The sequence below is a fragment of the Alligator mississippiensis genome, chromosome 4 (genome assembly GCF_030867095.1).
Source record: "Alligator mississippiensis isolate rAllMis1 chromosome 4, rAllMis1, whole genome shotgun sequence".
In the NCBI taxonomy this organism is placed as follows: Eukaryota; Metazoa; Chordata; order Crocodylia; family Alligatoridae; genus Alligator; species Alligator mississippiensis.
The window spans coordinates 144,292,015-144,311,860 of record NC_081827.1 but is presented as its reverse complement, the minus strand read 5'-3'; the positions used below and the strand labels follow the sequence as shown (position 1 = coordinate 144,311,860).

Sequence of the window (19,846 nt, the reverse complement as noted above, 5' to 3'; positions counted from 1 at the left end):
GAATGAATGAATGGATCTTCCATCCATTACTGGAAATCACAAATTACTGGAAAGCTGCATATACAGGAGTCTGATAGACAGGTGAGCTAGAAGTCCAAACATCATGGTTCCAGTCCTTCCTTTACAGACTCAAAATACAATCTTGGTCAGGTGAGTTACAACTTTAACAGCTATTTAGGGAGCTGGTAAAACAACCCTGGATTGAAATGATTGGCTTCTTTATAGAAATGATGTGTTTTCATTTGGCAGTCAAAGAAACTGAAGAACTACAAGCTGAAGAGCATACTCCTACTAAAGTTGAAAACATTAAACACCAAATAGGATAGGGTTCTAAAATAGATTGAGAGATTTTTTTTTTTAATTATTATTATTATTATTATTGATGTAGCAAATATGGATTAGTCCCATGGCATGCTAGAACTGGAAGGGAAAGCATTATACCAAATAGGCCCAGACATATTGATGTCATAATGTATGCAGGTTAGCAGGTCTTGTATTTTCTTGCATGCCACACACCCACAAATAATATACCCACACCCCACATCTTTGGAAAACAGAGTATAGAAAAAGAGACTTTTGTCCAGTCTCATGGCCACCATGTGACAGATTAGTTCACCTGGAAACAATGTGCAAGAATTGTGGCATCTCAGAAGAAAGTCTGTGTGAGGAAGAAGGAACTTCTTGTTATGGCAAGACAGCAAGAAGACTGTAACTTATTTACTATAACTAGTTCTTTATATACAATACTGTAAATAGTGTTGCTTCCACACCACAAGCCTCATCAAGATACCACCCCACTTAATGTGGTAGCTCATTCAGCTCAGTGGCTCTTTGGCCAAAAGCTACCGTCTCACCAGCAGTTGCAAGAAAGCCAATACTGGACTCCTCTCACCCTGCTGATTGCTACCCCATGAGAAGTGGCAGTCATTTTGGCATGCTAGAGGTTTGTTTTTCTTCTTTCCTGCTTCTACTCCAGTGAAGAAAAATCAACTACCCCTCTTAACATACACTCCAATTTTGGAGGACTAAATTTGCAGGGGGAAAGATGCATGCAGTACGGGAGTACATGCAGTTGTTAGGAACTCCCTATCCCAACCCAGAGAATATTATATGTTACAGGACAGTTCTGAACTCTATATGCAGAGCTGTGGAGTTAGATCAGTGAATCCCAGTCAGGATGTTACAGCACTCAGGAGTGCTGGGAAATGCTCAAGGGGGACATAGGGCACTGCTCAGTATTAGCACTACTTGGTGTGCAAACGTGATTCATAAGATAAACCCAGATATTTCAAATAGGAATTGATGATGTCAAAAATATTCTGACCTGTTGTGGTCTGGGTTCTTTGCAATAAAAGAATTGCTCTATTATTTTTCTGTAGTCAGAAAACAAATGAAAGTTAAGAACTAATGTTTTCCAAAAGGTACCTTGAGTCTAAAAAGGTTGAGAAGCATTGGATTTGAAGGCCCACAACTAGAACAGCAGATGGACTATAGGTCAGGACTAAACAGTAACTGAAGCAGCACAGAAGTGGGAGAACACTTCCAACTTTTCTTTAAACCCAGTAGTTTCCAATTTATAATTGGTGGGAACACGCCATACATTTACAGTGGTGTAACTTACACTGCTTTGTAAATGAATATAGAAGTTACACTAGTGTGCAGAGTAGACAAATGACTAGCTTTCTGAAAGTATTTGCTTGCTGTAAGTAGCACTTTATTCTAGGTATGGAACTGAGGAGAGCTATAAATACACTAGTGTGAACCCCTTTTTGTAAGTGACACTAGCTTATAATGATTCCCAAGTTTTCTAGGAAAATAGGAGTGGTTTGTGACCTACATCAATGAAGGTTTGTACTCAACATTTACACCAAAAGAAAAGCAGATTACGCCATATAGACACCATGCATGTCCATACCCAAAGTCTCATGTTTAAAATTCCCTACAATATCCTTAAAAGGAATAGGCAATTCCCACTGCAAATCAGAAGTCAGGATAAACTGAGAAGCAGCCTGTGGGCCTCCTGCTTACCCAGTATATGAACAAGCCAGTGGGTTTTAAGATACTCTAAAATGCTGCAACTTACCTGCCCTGGAGCTGGGAGCAAGATGTCTTGGATCTCAGCTCTCCACTCCAGTCTCACTGTTTTGGAAGCACCTGCTGGGAGGTAGGTAATTCAAGGAAAACAGATCCCCAGAACACCTGATATTTGAATTTAGCCGTCTGTACATACAGCAAGGAAATTAGCCGAGACATAGGCAACACCCCACCCCTTTCCCTCCATGCCTCTGCTGCTAGTGCTTACACACACACGTTCAGAACTAACCCATTTAGTCTTCCACAGTTCAAAGCATTCAACTGAGGAATTGCTTGCATTCGGCTGAAGAAAAATTTGGCAGTTAAGTACAGGTAAGCGTGCATGAAGTAGGCACATATGGGATGCTTTAACATCCAAGAGGGTTAGGCAAGTCCAGAGTGGAACAGTGCAGAGGCTGAAGCATTTGGCATGTTTCCGAGAGATACAGTAGTGTTTGATGTAGGTTCAGCACCAGGAGTCAAGTACTGGCCTTTGCAAGAGAGAAACAGACCAAGTCTGGGCAGCTATTTGGGGACTTTTAGCAGCCCAATCACAAAAAAAATGCTTGCAGGTGTAAGGGGAAGTACTAAACAAGCAACCCTCACCAAAATGAGAGCTTAACCTTTCCCAGATCTTACAGTTATTATATAGGATTTCAAATAAAGAGATTCATCTGGAGTGGAGGCTTGTCTTGACAGTTATTAACCCCTCTCTCTCCTTCCCCAAACTCCACCCTTTTCAAGTGGCAGTGAACTCTTCAGTTTATGCCCCAATGCCCAATAGAAATAATAAGACACAGAAGTATCTTACTCAACCATTCCTATTCACACCATGCCTTTGCTACCAGGGGTTTTGTGGTTAGGGAGCTATAGCTGATCATGTTTCCATGCCAGCAAACTGGGATAGTTTTTTTGAACAGCTGCTTTACAACCCCTTTACACTAGCTGCTTTGGCATGAGGTAGACTGGAGATATCAAGCTTGATCACCTTCACAAGACAGATCCAGACAATAGGGCTCCTTGCATAGCCAACACTCATGCCCTACTCCTCATGGCCAACACACATGCCAATTGCTTGTAATAAGGCAGCAAACCGCATCCCTGTGGACCAAATCTTTGACACCCATGAGGAAGGCATAACCCATATGTAACCTTAACACAAGTATTTCTGTACACTATCCAGTGTGTTTGAGCAAGTTAAGTAACATAGGTCTAGTGTTTATATGATGGTAGGTAGCTATCAACAGTATCCAAGTACTGAAACATTAAAATATTATTCAGGCTACTTTAAATGTAAACATGAAAAAGACGCTTCTAATTTTAACTTGGTTTGCTTTCTGGATGTTGAATCATTTTATTTGTGAGGAACGTCACCCACGCTGAACATTTTCAAATAGATCTTATCAAGGAAAGCGGAAATTTCTCCTCCCCGTGTCCTACAATGAAGCAGGACTGGCACAAAATAAAAAGAAAGGAGAAAAAAAAAAAAAAAAAAAAACTCATCACACCTGGGAGGTTTTAGCACCAGCGTCCATTAAAAAAGCATGGGACTTAAAAATTCATTTCTTTGGTTGGGTCTTTTCCCTTTTCTTTTTTTCAGTCTGATACCAGAAGAAAAATTTGAAAGAAAATACTAGAAAATGATGAAATTCTAAGAAAAAACCCTGCAGTTGCCGCTGAAGCTGGGGAGGTCGCTCTTTCTGAATCTCGCTCTCTTTCTCTCTCCATTCATCTTTCTTGCAGGCGTTCCCTGGATCTCAGCTGCTGGTATATTTTAGTTATTTCTTTTAAGTTTGAAGGTTTTAAATCTGGTTTTCATTGTTGTTCTCGTTTTATTGCTTGGATGTTTCTTTGGTGGTGGTTTTTTTTTTTTTTAATTACACTTTAGGACACCTATAAAACAGCCAAAAAAACAACAAACACCACAAAAATTATTAACTTTGTCAAATATTCTCCCTTCATCAGTTCCTAGAACTTTTTATTGCTACTCTACATTATCACTTTTAACCAAAATTAAAGTACAGACACAAACAACATAGCATAAATAGAGCCATCTAAGCATGGCTTATACCCGTGCACAACTTTGGCAGTTAACAGCATGCTGTCCATGTTAAAGGCTTTGTTCAGCACATGGCTGCACTTTTAAACCAGTTCAGCATCTTTATTTTACATTGGAGACAGGTTCCCCGGAAGTGACTGGCTGAAATTTGTTCTCCAAAAATCTGGGAAGCAGAAGTAGTTCCAGAGTATTGCCCTACAAAATGATGATATTGCTATCTATGCAGAATCACTTTGGCATTCAAAGTGCTTATGGGAGAGTGTTAAAATTATTCCCAGAATCTGCATACTAATACACTGAGTCAAGTGTGGCAGGCAGAACAAACACCACTGATATGGTATTCACAACATGTATAAATCACAATTCATGTGTTTTTGTGACAATAAGAGCTTCAAACCATTGTCATTCCCCAGCCATTAAGATAGGTTTTTGTATGCTTTAGGATACAGATAATTCAAAATAAAGGTATTTTGAAATTCACAGTCCTTCCCTAGTCCCTTAGATATGGAAAACCTCATTACTTTGAAATCTGAAGTCCTTCTATAGTACCTTGAAGCAAGAAAAGCTCTAAATACTTTTGTCTACCATTAAGCTGCTGCCATAAGCAGCACATGCTCAGTTATGGGAACTAACTACGAAGTTGATTTAATGTAGCCGATGCCAAGCATGCCCAAAGAACACACAACACAAAGCCAAGGTCTATACTTATTGGAACCTACCCTAAACACAGGTTAGTGCAGCACAGCTGAAGAAGGCATAGCACCCATTGCATTCCATCCCCCTCAGCAACTTTTTTTCTCTCTCTAAGTCATGGTGAATCACAACTACATTTCAACTTACTCTTCACTTCTAGAGCTGAGCAATGCCTTTTTTCCTCATTTCCAATTATTCCTATTTATCAGCAAACCTCACCAAATATTTATGCAGATGAGAGGCTCTATCACTCCCTCTCTCAGCCTGTTACATATGACTGGTGTAGCCCCACCCTCCGTGGGGTGGAGGTAGCCCCAAGCCTCATCTACATATAAGTTTTTAGAAGTTCCCAGAACTTGACAAGAACACAGTTTCAGTAGCAAATGGGGGGGGGGGGGGGCTAATTAATACACAGATGCTGGCGGGGGGGGGGGGGGAATACCTGGTGTACGCGCGCATGCGCGCGCGCACACACACACACACACACACACACACACACACACACACACAGAGCAATGCTGGATTGTGTGATCGCCATGGCTCAAAAACAACACTGCCTCTGCTTGGGCCCAGCCCCATGAACCACATTCTAAAAATTCCAAACATTTTACCTTTGAACTAATCTCTCATATAGCCTTCACTACAGATGAACATACACTCTTGAAAAATACTTCTGTGTATTTGAGTACTTATGCTAAAACTTAGAACAGTATACAGAAAACAAAACTGAAACAATTATTATACAAGGAGATTTTCTGTTAATGTTCTATGTAAAGCCCACATGGCCTCCTGCACAACCAAATCTGTACACACTGTAGTAATTTTCAAAATGTGCAAATTACTGTGGGCACATTTATTTCAAAGTCGCTATTTTTCTGGTTCTTTGCGTTTCAAATTAATGGTTTTCTTGTACATGTTACCATCAAGTTCTGAATCACTCGATAAACGTGAAAGATCAAGTCCTGCGGCTGCAATTCATTTCGACACCAATGGAGTTGCACTCAAGTTTATTTAATCTCTAAAGCTAAATCTCCAGAAATGTTTTCAGGACTCTTCTCTGCCAAATCTTTGCCCTCAGGCAGTCTTTCTTCCAGCCCTGTTCCTCACTCCAAATCCCAGTTATCCTGTCTGATCTTGCACCTCTTTGTGAGACCTAGATCTTCCTCCCATTTGAAGACTAGAAAGGAGATGAAAAGAAGGGACACGTGAGCAAAGATAAGTTAGAGAGTCACGTGAGAACAGGGATGTGCTGCAATCTGAGGTGTAAAGGGGGAAAAAAGGATTCTTCATGAAGACACATCCAGAACTAGGGGTAGACCCTGATCTCACCAAAGAGTGCTCTGCTAAGCCAGACTGGTCACCTGCTATATCTGCTTTTCTTCCTGCACACAGGATGCTTTGTTCCTGCTCCTTCAGTAAGGTTTCTTTTAAAATACTCCTTTCCCTGTCCCAGGACTGGCCTCCCAGGGGATCCTGCCCATCAATTCCCTGAGGGAATCAGAGTCTGCTTTTCTGAAGTCCTTGGTCCTTACTCTGCTGCTCTCCTTTGTTATTTTGTCAGGATCCTGAACTCAAATACTGGTCACTGCTGCCCAAGTTGTCATCCACTTCTGTATCACTTGACAGCATCCTCTTGGACACCGTAGCCAGGAAGTGTTGTTTGTTTGCAACTGTAGAGCTCTAGGATGCAGATCCCCTTTCAAGAAGCCTCATTCCTGTATGTTGCCCCGATTCTTTCCTGCCCCCCCTCTCCACCCCCAACATCCATGTGTCTTTCACTCTGGAATGCGTGCAGTTTCTGTCGCTTAATATGTTTGGAAAAAAACAAACCTTTTGTAGAATTTGTAATCCCTATGTAATAGTGCTGCCTATTAGCAAGTGGTGGCAGATGACAGAACAAGAAGCAATAGTTTCAAGTTGTAGCAAGGGAGGTTTAGGTTGGATTTTAGACAAAACTCTCACTAGGAGGGTAGTGAAGCACTGACACAGGTTACCTAGAGAGATGGTGAAATCTCCATCCTTGGAGGTTAAGACCCAGCTTGACAAAGTCCTGGCTGGAACGATCTAGTTGGGGATGGTCCTGTTTTGAGCAGGAGGTTGGACTAGATGACCTCCTGAGGTCCCTTTCAACTCTAGCTTTCTGATTCTATAACTTGTTGGTAGCAACAGTTCTACCTCAATGCACAGGGGAACAAGTAAGATGGCCAGTTTGTCACAGCTGGAAAGAAAACATTTCACCTAAACCTGGGAGTACTTTATAAGCCTTACCTGATGGATGGTAAAAGGTGTCTGGGGAGCCAAATGTTACTCAGCACCACTCTGCTCGGTCACTGGAGCAGGGTTCTCAGCTGATGTTTCGGCCACCTTGGTCTGAAAAAAAATATTTAAGCAGGCAAAGAATGATTTCCACCACCCTTCTCAGGTCTATTGTGATAACATCACAACTTAGAAATTGTAATGCTACTACAGTTCTTTCTTTTGGAAAGGAGCTCCACTCAGCCCCAACACACAAAGGGAACCTGTCATCTCATATTATAATAAGATACAGATATTTCACTACTAAGATGCTTGTGTTCTGTAGTTAGGTCCCCAAGACTGGCCAATTCAAGCAGAATGGTAAATGGGATTAGAAGCCTCTTTTCCAAGGCATCTATTCAGGACAGCCACTTGCTTTTGGAAAGTGATGGCTAGTGAGAAGTGTGAAAGAGGTCCATCACCTCAAAAGGACTGGTTCCAATCTGGCCTCAGTTCAAGATGATCAGTCAATTAATACGCTGGATGTTTGGAATCCTATGCAAGGTAGCTGGTAGTTCTCAAACTAGTTTCTAATTGGTGGTGACATCAAATAATCAACCTCACATTAAGCACCCTTCTTGGCAGTCTGTTCCTTACAGCAGAGGTACAAGTTATATTATATACCTGTAGCCACCACCTTGGCAACATATTGGGAAAATCTCACTCAGTAACTCTCCTCTACGGTGAGAAATACCCTCACCTCTTTGCCATCTTGAGATGGAGCGTTGGGTGGGCGAGGTCGACGCCGATAGTTATATGGACGACGGTAACCACGACGAGGTGACTGCTGGTTCACAGCGTTGGCCTCATGCTGGTTCTCCTTGTTGTCAGCCTCTCCAGCCACTGGAGCAGGACGTGGACGAGGGGGCCCTCTGGGAAGAGACAGAGATACACATGAAAGGCAGAAGATTAAGTCACAGTACATGCTACTGAAAAACAAAGATTTTTCCCAACCAACAATGCTCAGCTAAGCAATTTCTGCACTGAATGCTGGCAAATCAGTTTTAACTGGGCTCTACTGAGAGTCACAGAAATGGAGAAAAACTCATTAAATCACCCAAGCTGCCTCCTTGGAACAAGTAAAAGAGAAGGACTTCTTAAGCTGTCTTTGCTGGCCACTAGACCATTCTTTCTATTGGAAAAATCAAGGCAATGAAGTTGAGAATGGTGAAGGAGACTCATTGTCCACTAATGAGATTCTGTCAACTGCTTGCTTTAAGCCATCCTGCTCCACTGCATTGGAACCATAAAAGCCAATCCAGATTTCCTGAATGGTTCAGCCAGAAAGCTTTAGTCCCTCTTGATTTATACTCGAGTACAAAGAGGGTAAAATCCTGCCCACTGATTTCACATGCATGTATGGCAATTATAAATGAACCAAGGAAGGGAGAGAAGAGGACGACAGAGTAGGCAAAACTATTACCTGCCAACTTTGTGCAATGGACCCCAACTCCTGAGCCTGCCTAAGATCAGACGCCTTACCTCTGTTTTTAAATCTGCAGGCCCTGATGCCCTCCACCCACAGGTGTTGAGAGAGCTGGAGGGGGTCATTGCTGTGCCCTTGACCCAGCTGTAAGACCGATCATGGTCCACGGGCCAGGTGCCCAGAGATTGGAAACTAGCTAATATGGTCCCCATTTATAAGAAAGGGAGAAAGGAGGACCCAGGAAACTATAGGCCCATAAGCCTCGCATCATTCTTGGGGAAAATCCTTGAAAAAATTATGAAGGATCACATCTCTGAGGGGCCAGCAGGGGAGATCATACCCAGGGGAAATCAACATGGGTTCATCAAAGGCAGGTCCTGACAGACCAACCTGATGGCCTTTTATGACCAGATAACTAAATCGCTGGATGATGGTGTCGCCATGGACATAGTCTTTCTGGACTTTAAGAAGGCCTTTGACACGGTCTCTCACCCCATTCTCGTTAATAAATTGAGTGACTGTGGCATTGATGCCTACACAGTTGGATGGGTCAAAAATTGGCTGATGGAGCATACCCAGAGAGTAGTGGTGGACAGGTTGTACCTGACCTGGAGCGATGTGAATAGTGAGGTCCCCCAGGGCTCAGTCCTGGGGCCTACACTGTTCGACATCTTCATCAGCAACTTGGATGAGGGGGTGGAAAACACGTTGTCCAAGTTTGCCAATGACACCCAGATGTGGGGAGAGGTAGGCACGCTCGAAGGGAGAGGGAAGCTGCAATTAGATTTAGACAGACTACAGAAGTGGGCGGACGGTAATAGGATGGGCATCAATGTAGATAAATGCAGGGTGCTGCACCTGGGGAAAAGCAATCCACAACATACGTACAAGCTGGGGAGCTCCCCACTTGTGAGCACAGAGGCAGAAAGGGATCTTGGAGTCAATAATGACTCCAAGATGAACATGAGCCGCCAATCCCAGACCACAGCCAGCAAGGCCAGCCATAACGTGTCATGCATCCAAAGATGCGTCTCAAGCCGGTCCAGAGAGGCGATACTCCCCCTCTACGTGACACTGGTCAGGGCACAGTTTGGGCACCGCACTTTAAGAAGGATGTGGCCTGCCTTGAGAGGGTTCAGAGGAGGGCCACCCACTTGGTTGGAGGGCAACAGGGCAGGCCCTATGAGGAGAGGCTGAGGGACCTGAACCTGTTCAGCCTCAGAAAGTGGAGGCTGAGGGGGGATTTCGTGGCTGCCTACAAACTCATTAGGGAAGATCAGCAGCAAATAGGAAGGGCCCTACTCCCCCCCCCCCCCAACAGCACCCAGGAGTGATGAGGAACAATGGCCAGAAGCTGCTGGAGAACAGGTTCAGGTTAGAGATTAGGAGGCACTATTTCACTGTTAGGGTGGCTAGGATCTGGAACCAACTTCCTAGGGAAGTGTTCCTTGCTCCTACCTTGGGTAAATTCAAAAAGAAGTTGGATGAACACCTGTCTGGAGTCACGTGATCCCAGTGTGTGCTCCTGGGAGTGGCAGGAGGGGGCGGTCAGACTAGATGATCTGTTCAGGTCCCTTCTGACCTCAAACTACTATGAAACCATGAAACTCTACTATACTTCCTAAGTGAAAAGGGTATTATAGGGTGTGGAATCGTTTTTTCGGCTGCCTAGCACATGCACAGAGAGGTTCAAGTTCACTGACAGAGTTCAAGTTCAGCACAACTGACAGAGGTTGGGTTGGTGCATATTTAGAACCCAAGAGGTAAATGTCACTACTCCTCACTCCCCTCTTTGCCTGCCACTGAAATCAGTGTCACAGAAAAAGTGAGGGCAAGCAGCAGATGTGCTGATGAGCCAGCGAGCTCAAAGAGCTCACTGTGCACACACCACAGCCAAAGGGGAGGGCACAACTGCATGCCCCGCTCCCCCATCTCTTCTGGATCCACCCCTGGATGTAACGTGATCCAAAGACCAGGCAAGAGGACAAAAGAGCTGCAAAATCTGGGTTCTATTTCTGGCTCTGCTATTAGCACACTGTGTCACCCTAAACAGAGCATCTGACCAGTCTGAGCCTAAGCTTCCTCCTCCATAAAATGAAAATGCTTCTTGTGGCACCCATCTTTGTGAAAGACTTTTAATGCTAGAACTAATAACTGCCAGAGTATCATGAACGGGGTGGACAAAAAAAACAAAAACAATGATTTATTTAAAAATTGTAATTCAGATTTCTTTGATTTTTAACTTAAATTATAATTAAAGTTTTCCTTCTGAAAAATAAGCCATCTTAAGATAGAATTTGAACCTATGCTGTGCTAGGTTAAGATACATATTTAGTATCAAGCTATGAAAGTAAGTGCATGCAACAGAAAGGACTAAGGTTGGGCTCAAGACCAGTGTAGGAAAATGGAACAACATTCTGTGGAGTGTACACCTAGAAACTGGAGGAAAAGACTGCCGATTTCACCTTAATACAGCTTGATATAAATATCAATCAATTGGCACCGTCATTCTTTACAGAGCATGGTGTATACACCAATGAGTTTTGATGGCTGCAGAGTCTGATGCACGAATGACAGTCGACACACCCATGCATTAGCAATACTCTGAATCCAAGCAGAAACAAAAAATAAAATCATCTAGCAAATAAGAAATACGTATTTCACCATTTCATACAGATACATGTTAGTATACTAACAAGCCAAATATATCAAGCTATATATTTTTAAAATTAATATCCATCTAGATTATGTACCTATGAAACATATGTACCAAGTTTACTGTAAAAACTGTATTTAGCTATAAATTGGCCTGTTTTAATTGTATATCAACCAATTAAAAAAAACAAATAAAAAAAAAAAACACACCTTTCTTTAAAACAAAGACACAAAAAGTTAATAAAACTCAATTATTTAACTTGGGGATTTAAATCAATCTGCCTTGATCATGAATGCCTGAATCCAATGGCAGTTTGGCTAATGGCGTGCATACTGTACCTACCTGCGGTAGCGGGGCCGATAAGTGGGATTCCGATGGATTGGCTGTTGGAGTTGTGCTCCTTCTGTGATCCCATCCTTGATCTCTCCTTCAATACCCTAAGACCAAAAAAAATGAGGGCAGAATGAATATTTGACAGTGATATTCTAAACTATATAGGATCCAAATAGGCCAGTCAGTCCTTCCATCTTGACCATGTGTCATCATAAGACAAAAAAAAGAGCATGACAGCCAACGCACAGAACAAATCAAATAAAATGCATATTCAGGCTCTTCATGGTTGAGTTGTGGAACTCTGCTGTAGGTCAGTCAGAAACCATAGCTGGAGGTGCAGTCTATCTATTAAGAGTATTCAAAACTCCCGTTTCAAGTTAGAAATTGATAAGCTATGGGGAAAAGGAAGGAACATCCCTTTTTAAATACATCTCATAGTATTAAAGTCAGCCAATATGTTAGATGACTTTTCCTTCTTTGCAGATGAAGTTGTCTCGGGTGTTTACGACGGTATGCTGAACGACGCAAGATTAATGATATGATCCATCAGGCCAGATAGATCAGTCAGTAGAGCACTTGCAACGTATCTAGAAGAACAGCAGTCAGCAGGCTCTCTCACTGGGAAAACAGAAATGCCCCTCTCAGTGGTAGCATGGATCTTCAGAGGGAGGGTGAGCAGGCCATGTCCAGAATATTCCACCCCACGATTCCTCTCCCACAGCCTCTTCCAGAATTCAGATCCATTCCAGCAACCCTATGATGCATGATAGTGATTTGCCTTATCCAGGACACCACACTCTTGCACTATTCATTGTGAAATTAAGTGCTTTAAAAAAAAAAAGCTATTAGTAAAAAGGTGTCACTTCCAAGTGTAGTTGGGAAACTAAATCTGCAATGAGCCTGTTTAGAGCAGTGTTTCTCAACCTGTGTGTCTGTGACCCACTTTTGGGTCGCAAGAATATACGAGAGAGTTGCAAACAAACGTAAAAAACGGATCAACAAACTTTTAAAATGGATTCTCCATTAAAAGAGAAAAACCATGGGAAACCGGGGCTCTTCCCTTCTAGGCTGGCAAAGTTCCAACCTGTGAGGGGCTGCTTGCCTCCCCCTAAACACATACCCTACATCCTGCCTCACACACTGGGAACCTGGGGCCTAGGGGCAGCAGGTCAGGAGTGAGGGGTACTAGGTCAAGACTGGACATGTTTACAAACAGGTTCCAGTACCAAAAAAAACAAAAACAAAAAAAAAATGTTGAAAATCCCTGGGTTAGAGGCCAGTCTCTGGCTTCATTACATCTTCTGAAAAAATATCCAAGGCAACAAAAATTGCAGTAAGAAATACCAGTATTATCTCACATACAAATAGTGCCACTTACTACCTCATCCAAAACAGCTTATCCACATGATGAAAGTTTGCAGGATTAGGCTTCACCCTTAAACAACTGAAAACTGTTTCAAGGCAAGTTGTTTCACTCACTGTCACTATTCCAACTCACGCAGTCCCTATTTCAACGTATTCCAACACCTTTCACTCAGCATCAAATCTACCCAGCTCAAGCTACTTTAAATCAGACCGCACAGACCCACAACATCATGTGCCAGTCGTTCAAAACCTATCTAATCCAGTCTGCATCAAGCCAATTACTTCACACAAGCGCCAAGTGACAGAGAAAAAAAAATCCTATTAAGTCATCTTAACCACCCTGCTGGCAATCTAGGATTGCTCCTCTCCTTACTTGGCATTTCCAGCTTTCAGATATTTGCAGATGGTTGTTATATCCCACTTAAGTCATTATTTAACTGAGGTATAAGCATTTAGTTTATTTACAGTCAATCCTGCCAGTCCCATAGTAACATATTTATCCCACAATTTTACCTTATGATGAGAAGGTACAATTTTAGCCATCACGCTACCATGTCATTTTATAATATTTTCTTAGATCATTAATTCTGATAGGATGGGACCAGAGAATAGAATACAAAGCCGTTTGTCTCTATAACATGGGTTCTAATGATAAGACCTCCAATGCTTCATGTAAACTGAGTCTGGTGAGTCCCATTCTAGCCCTTACTAAGCCAGTTACCACACCATCACATTTAGCGCTAAATCATTAACTGGTAACCTCAGTAAAGGATGATCAGAGTGTAGGCTCCCTAGAGAACAGAGTTAACATACATAAGCAGAGCTAACAAGTATTTGGGGATCTTGTATTCCTGCTGCTCCAGACACACCCCATCTTCAGAAAGGAGTCAGAACCTCAGGCCTCCAACAGTTGACAATCAAGTTCTTTTAACCAATACTAAAACTCATGAAAAAAAAATTTAATTTTTCCTCCCCACCTGTCTTTTCTGCTTCCCAAGTTTCTTAGAAGCACAGAAAGCTACCCTAAAGACATTTGCTATACTTCACATGCTGTGCCCACATACATCTATGCCACTTATTTTTAGCAGCTTGACAGAGGCAGCTGCTAAAGTTGGGAAGGGTAGAATCAAAGTTCACTGAAAAAAATAGAGGTACACATGTACAAGAAAAAATGGCACACCAGATGATTCTATTTATAGATGGAAAGACTGACAAAGACAGATAAGTAACCAGAGGAGTTTCCACAGAAAGATGGCTAAATGAAAGTTCCTGGTAAGGGTAATTATCTGAAAGGTGAAGAACACCAGGAGAAGGAGAGACTTGGGAGTTATTTGGAGGTGGGATTATATTATTCCTGTCCATTTGGGAATAGTACCATCATAATGTATACAATGCAGTGGATGCACCAAAATACTCCCATGATTTCACAGCTTCTATCACACTTTCCTTCTTCAACTGAAGGCGGTAGAAGCTGCAAGGATCTCAGGTTCTTGCCCTTCTCTTCCCCTGCCTTTCCTGGGCTGGGAGATGTTGGAGGACCCAAATTAAAAACAAAAAAACCTAGAGCCTAGCTTCTCAAACGGAGGTCCATGTAGTACTAGATTAGCCACAGAAGGAAACAAACACTCTTTAAATCCTAGCAATGGAGTTAGTGGATGTCGGAAGCCATTGTGAATTATCATTGGTTCCCCTCCAAATCATTCTTTGCACCAAATATTAAAATAGCGAGAGAAGTTACCAGTGCCTGAATTAACCCTACTGTTTGGGATGGGATGGAATACAGCTGGATTTCTGTGATTGTTCCTTGACCATACAAAGCAGCTCTGCTGCCTCTCCATCCTCACAAGACTTGAAATACCTGAAACAGACTCTGAATGAAATATCTCTCCGATTACTGCTCAACTATCAAAACTAAAGCATGTGCCTTTGTTTGGTTTTTTTTTTGTTTTTTTTTTTTTTTTTTTTTTTTTTTGTTTTGTGTTTTTTTTTTTTAAGAACTATTTTTTGGTTCAGTGTGGATGGAAGCACACTAGCAGAGGATCAGATTGGAAATTAAATTATGACTACATGAATCTTTTTGCTGAAAAGCACGTTTGCCAAACTAGAGTCAGACCCAGTGAGGAGAGTAAAGGAAGAGTGGAACTGAGAGCTGTAGTTTCCAGGCACCGTTTTACTTGTATGCTGTTAATAGCATGGGTAAATCCTGATAGCAATACTCAAAAGGTCTTTCCCAACTGGCAAGGTGGGAAAAGGTCTGTCTGGTACCATAGGCAGCATAGCAGGTTCTGCACAACTCCAGAATATGCCCATCAGTAACTGAAGGAGTAATTACTTTACCAAAGCACTGAATTGACAGGGAGAATGGTAAGATGGGGCTCATTTTCACTGTCATTAGCTTACTCCAGCCTTATGCTTTCATCCATATTAGTGACAGGCCTACAGGGTAGTGCCTATCCCAGCAGCATGCTTGCATGCCTACCTAATTCCTCATCAAAACATGCTTCGGCTGCAAAAGTCTGACTCACACTAGTAAAGCTCACATGTCTGCATGCTGCAGCCAAGACTATTACTAGATCAATTACACATCCATCTGTGCAGCCAAGATGAGCTACGGAGAATCTTTTACAAAACTTGCAGCAGTTATTGCATTCTCAGTTTCAGCTAACACACTTACCCCCCGCCCCCAAGAGATGAGAAAGGTTCTGAAGATAAAGCAGCCAGGTCATTGTAAGGCCTTTGTCATCTTTTCAGAGGGAGGCTCTGTATGCTGCAAGTCAAGTAATCACAATATTCCAAATCATCCCCGCATAAAGCAAGGGAAAAGGACCACCTAAGAGTAAGAACATGGGGACTGCTAGAAGAATCAAATTGAGAAGGCAACATAACAGCCTAAGTGAGACGCATCTCAAAACACATGCTTGTACACTAATCAGGTTTACAGGTGTTAAAAGTGACTCTGTGACCCCAAGCCTAGGGACACAGCTGCTCTGCCAAGAGTCTAGAAAGAAAGATCAAAGGGAACATTAAAGTACTCTGTGGCCTTAGAAAGGGTGGGGGTAAGCAGGTGGCCAGAGACTGCCTGGTGTGTCAGCAAAGGCTGGCAAGGAGATGTACAAAGCCAGCTTCTCCCAGCTAGGGGTAGGCATGGCTGGGTTGAAAGGAACTTATAAGATGACTTGAAAGAAAGTAATATTGGTTATGGTGCAGGTACAAGGAAACATGGATATAGAACTCTATTGTTTTACCCCCTGGGCTGTGCACACTTTGTACCTTGGGGTAAGTTAATAAATAATGCATTGTTTTGAAAAAGTTGTTTGAGGCACTCTGCAGAGCAGCTGCTCCAGAAGTCCCTGGAGAGAAAGGTTGGAAAGTATCAAACTCTGCTGGGCCTGTTGAGCAACACATTTAGGAAGTGGGCCTGCAGTCCAGTCTAGAAGCGGTTGGGTGCCATTGTTCCAGTCAGAATGATACACAGTAATTTAGACCTATCACCTGAAGTTGCACTTGACAGGAACTAAGAAAGATCCAAAAGCAGTTTGCCTTTTAACTATGGCACTCTGAGAGAACAGAACTAGTCAACCTTCATCAGTAGGTTCTCTTTCCTCTACGTAGCAAATTGGAGGATTACAGGGTGCAACGTGGTCTGAGAGCTCAGGTTGCTTTATCATTTTTAGAGATGTTATCCATATGTACATTGTCACTGGGAGGCATGCACCTCATGGCCAAGCTAAGCAGCATCTTGGCCAGCAATCCTCATACAACATGTCCACACCTCAAGAATCCCCATGTATGCCCGACACGTATGTTGGGGGTGGCAGGGTGCACATACACCCCCCCCCCCAACATAAGTGTCGGGCATACATAGGGATTCTTGAGGCGTAGACATGTTGTATGAGGATTGCTGGCCAAGATGCCTCTTAGCTTGGCCATGAGATGCATGCCTCCCAGTGACAATGTACATATGGATAACATCTCTAAAAATAAAGCAACCCAAGCTCTCATGCCACACACACACACACACACACACACACACACACACACACACACACACACAGAAACTTGTTATTCTGGGGGGTGTGTATCTTTTCAGCTACAGAATCCCCTGGTGAACAGAGCTGCAAGGCTGAGAGGACAAAGGATCAAATCACAGAACGTATGTATTGATAATATATTTTAAATAACTCAATCACCGCCCAGCAATTAACTTCTCATTCTCCTTCAACAACTGCCATACAGATATTCCGTTAACTTCAAACCCTAATTTTCTATGATGCTGAGCATCTCAGGAGGTCACCTAGTCCAACCCCCTGCACAGAGCAGGACCAACCCCAACTAGATCATCCCAGCCAAGGCCTTGTCTACCTATGCCTTAAAAACCCCTAAGGATGGAAATCCCATAGCCTCACTGGGTAATCTGTTCCAGTGTTTTTCCTAATATTTAATCTAAACTTCCCTTGCTGCTAATTGAGACTACTGTGCTTTGCTCTGTCATCTGCCACCTCTGAGAACAGTCCAGCTCCATCCTCCTTGTTACCATTCTTCAGGTAGTTGAAGGCTGTTCTTACCCACCTCATGACTAAAACAGTAAACTAATTTGAGCAAAGCTGAGTCTCAGTGTTGCATGTAACTATGACTGAAAAACAACTCTGCAGCATGCAACATCCAATTTATAGTTTTTGCAGACATCGTAACATCTTATGAACACATCGCTAGGGCTCTAGGTAGCTGCTTTAGAAACATCTGTTGGACAGATTTTCCACAAAGCTGGTAGTCTTGCCTAACCTCTGATGGAGCACCTTCTCAAAGTTTTAAGCAAGTCAACTGTGACTAGCACACAGCATGTTCTCAGTCTCCACCTGGACTAACCTACGTATGTAGGGCATACAAAGGATTCCCCCCAAACCATAAGTGTAGTGCATATTGCTGTCACCTTTGTTCTGACTTCTGGAAATGCAAATCAATCTATACCAGGGGTGAGCAAGCTTTTGCTACCATAAGCTGCTGCTTCTAGACTTCAGCTTGGGTGCACTGAGGACTAGCTGCACTTATCCTCACCACTGACCCATGTCCTCAACAGTGACTGAGAAGGGCAAATCCTGTGGCAAGGGTAAGAACAGATGCAGAGCCAGCTATAGAGGAGGGTGTTGCAGAGGAAGTATATAGCACAGTGCATGTGCATGCTGCCAATACCCTGAACCAGATCAGATTTTTGCAGGCTAGATCCAACCCACAGGCTCTAGGTTTCTGACCTAATCTAAATGGTGTTGGCCTTTGTAAGTAAAATGCTATATAGTTCATTTTATGCCCAAGATCTGGAGAGATGCCCCTGTAATAGGCGCATATCGTTTCAATGCAACTGTTGTTGGTTCAGGTGGAGATCTATAACCACATTCAAAAGGTATGCAGGCCATGTTCTTACCCTGTGTATCTAACTAGAAAAACTATACAGGGTGGGTATGTCACTAGGCCTGAAATGCTCCCATCCTTTGTGCTGAGACAGCAGCTCAGTCAGTCAGACAGGTATAGGAAAGAGCATGTTGATGTTGGTTCATATGAGGATTCCATGAAAACTAAAAAGGCTTAAGTTGAAGTCTCTTGGTAGGCTGGATCCTTAGTTACAACTTTCTAGAATTTCAGTCCAACAGGGAAGGGAAATACTTGCCCTTCCCCTTTAACTCCATTTAGTAAATGATGGGCTTAAGGACAGGACACACTGTTTCAGCTGTAACAGGCAGTTCAAGATTACATGCATGTCTTGCAAAGGGATTTTTCCACTACAACAAGAAAAAGAATCTCACCCATTTCACCAAGTCAAAGCCTCAAAGAAACTTTTATTTTATTGCTTACAGCGTTATCAACTAGGAGAAAACAGGACTGTATTGCACTCCACAGCTGTCCATGCAGCAGGATAGTCTTCAAGTCTGGGTTTTGGACAATCCCTCTACTGTGTTCCACACTGAGCACGTCTACACACGAAATTAATGTGAACTAATAAACTCCAGCATGTCGCACCAGAGTTTATTGCTCCTGGGTGCGGGACCACAGCACACTGGCAGGAGGCCCAAAGGGATCAGTTTGCCAGCACAGGGCTGTTCCAAACCGGCTGAACATGCTGCGTAGGGGCTGGCTGGAACATAAGGTTGCTCCAGTGTGAGACTAGCCGGCAGGCAGCCCCTGCACTGAAGCACCTTCGTGCCCTAGCCAGCATCTACACATGTTGCTGCGTACTAAAGAAGTCCACTGCAAGATAGCTCTTGTATTTACAAGTACTAATCTACGTCAGAGTTAGTTTATAGGGTTGCATGTGTAGGTGCCGGGATTTTACTGCAGAGCTAATTAGGCAGCTCCACAGTAAGTTTCTTGTGTAGACACACCCATAGATACAGAAACAGAGGATGTGTCATTGATTTGGTTGAACTGACTTAATTCAGAACAAAGAAGCATCTAGGCCACCTGGCGTTAGCAAGGAGGTTTTGGCAGTCTCATCTGATCTTATAGAGTACTCTGGGAATCGGAACAAATTTGACATTAAGTATACAGCAGTTCCTCGACCCTGTGCTTCTCTCCCACCACCAAAGGAGCCTGGCCCACACAGTATGACACTACTGTTGGGTTTAGTTTTTTTGTTTTCTTTTTTAAAAGAATCAAGAGCATACAGAGGACAACTTAGTCCAAGGAGATGCTCTGAATTGAGAAACCTATTGAAGCACAAGCTTAAATCATCTTTCAGGCTGTTCCAGAACACAAGTCAATACACTATGCAACAGGTCAACTAGTGCCCCATGCATTGGTTCCAGAGTTTGATTGGTTTATGGTCATATGTCAGGGCAAGGATCCCACCTCTACAGGTTACATAGCATGCCATCATCTGTACCAAATCACCTTAAGTAAGCTGTAGGGTCTTGCAGATGGTCTCAAGTTCTAAGAGGGCGATGCATCCAACACT

General features: G+C 42.9%; 1 protein-coding gene across 1 annotated transcript in view; it reads right to left on the bottom strand.

Annotated features, from left to right (window-relative positions):
• Positions 1-3,398: 3,398 nt before the first annotated feature.
• Positions 3,399-19,846, bottom strand: part of YBX3 (Y-box binding protein 3) — a 32,766-nt gene continuing 16,318 nt past the window's right edge. The window contains exons 6-9 of the mRNA XM_059726732.1: positions 11,545-11,639; positions 7,821-7,992; positions 7,094-7,195; positions 3,399-3,966 (exon numbers count right to left, since the gene is read on the bottom strand). Of these exons, the coding sequence (XP_059582715.1) occupies positions 7,130-7,195; positions 7,821-7,992; positions 11,545-11,639 (333 nt within the window). The 3' untranslated portion in view covers positions 3,399-3,966; positions 7,094-7,129. The remainder of the gene's footprint in view (positions 3,967-7,093; positions 7,196-7,820; positions 7,993-11,544; positions 11,640-19,846) is intronic.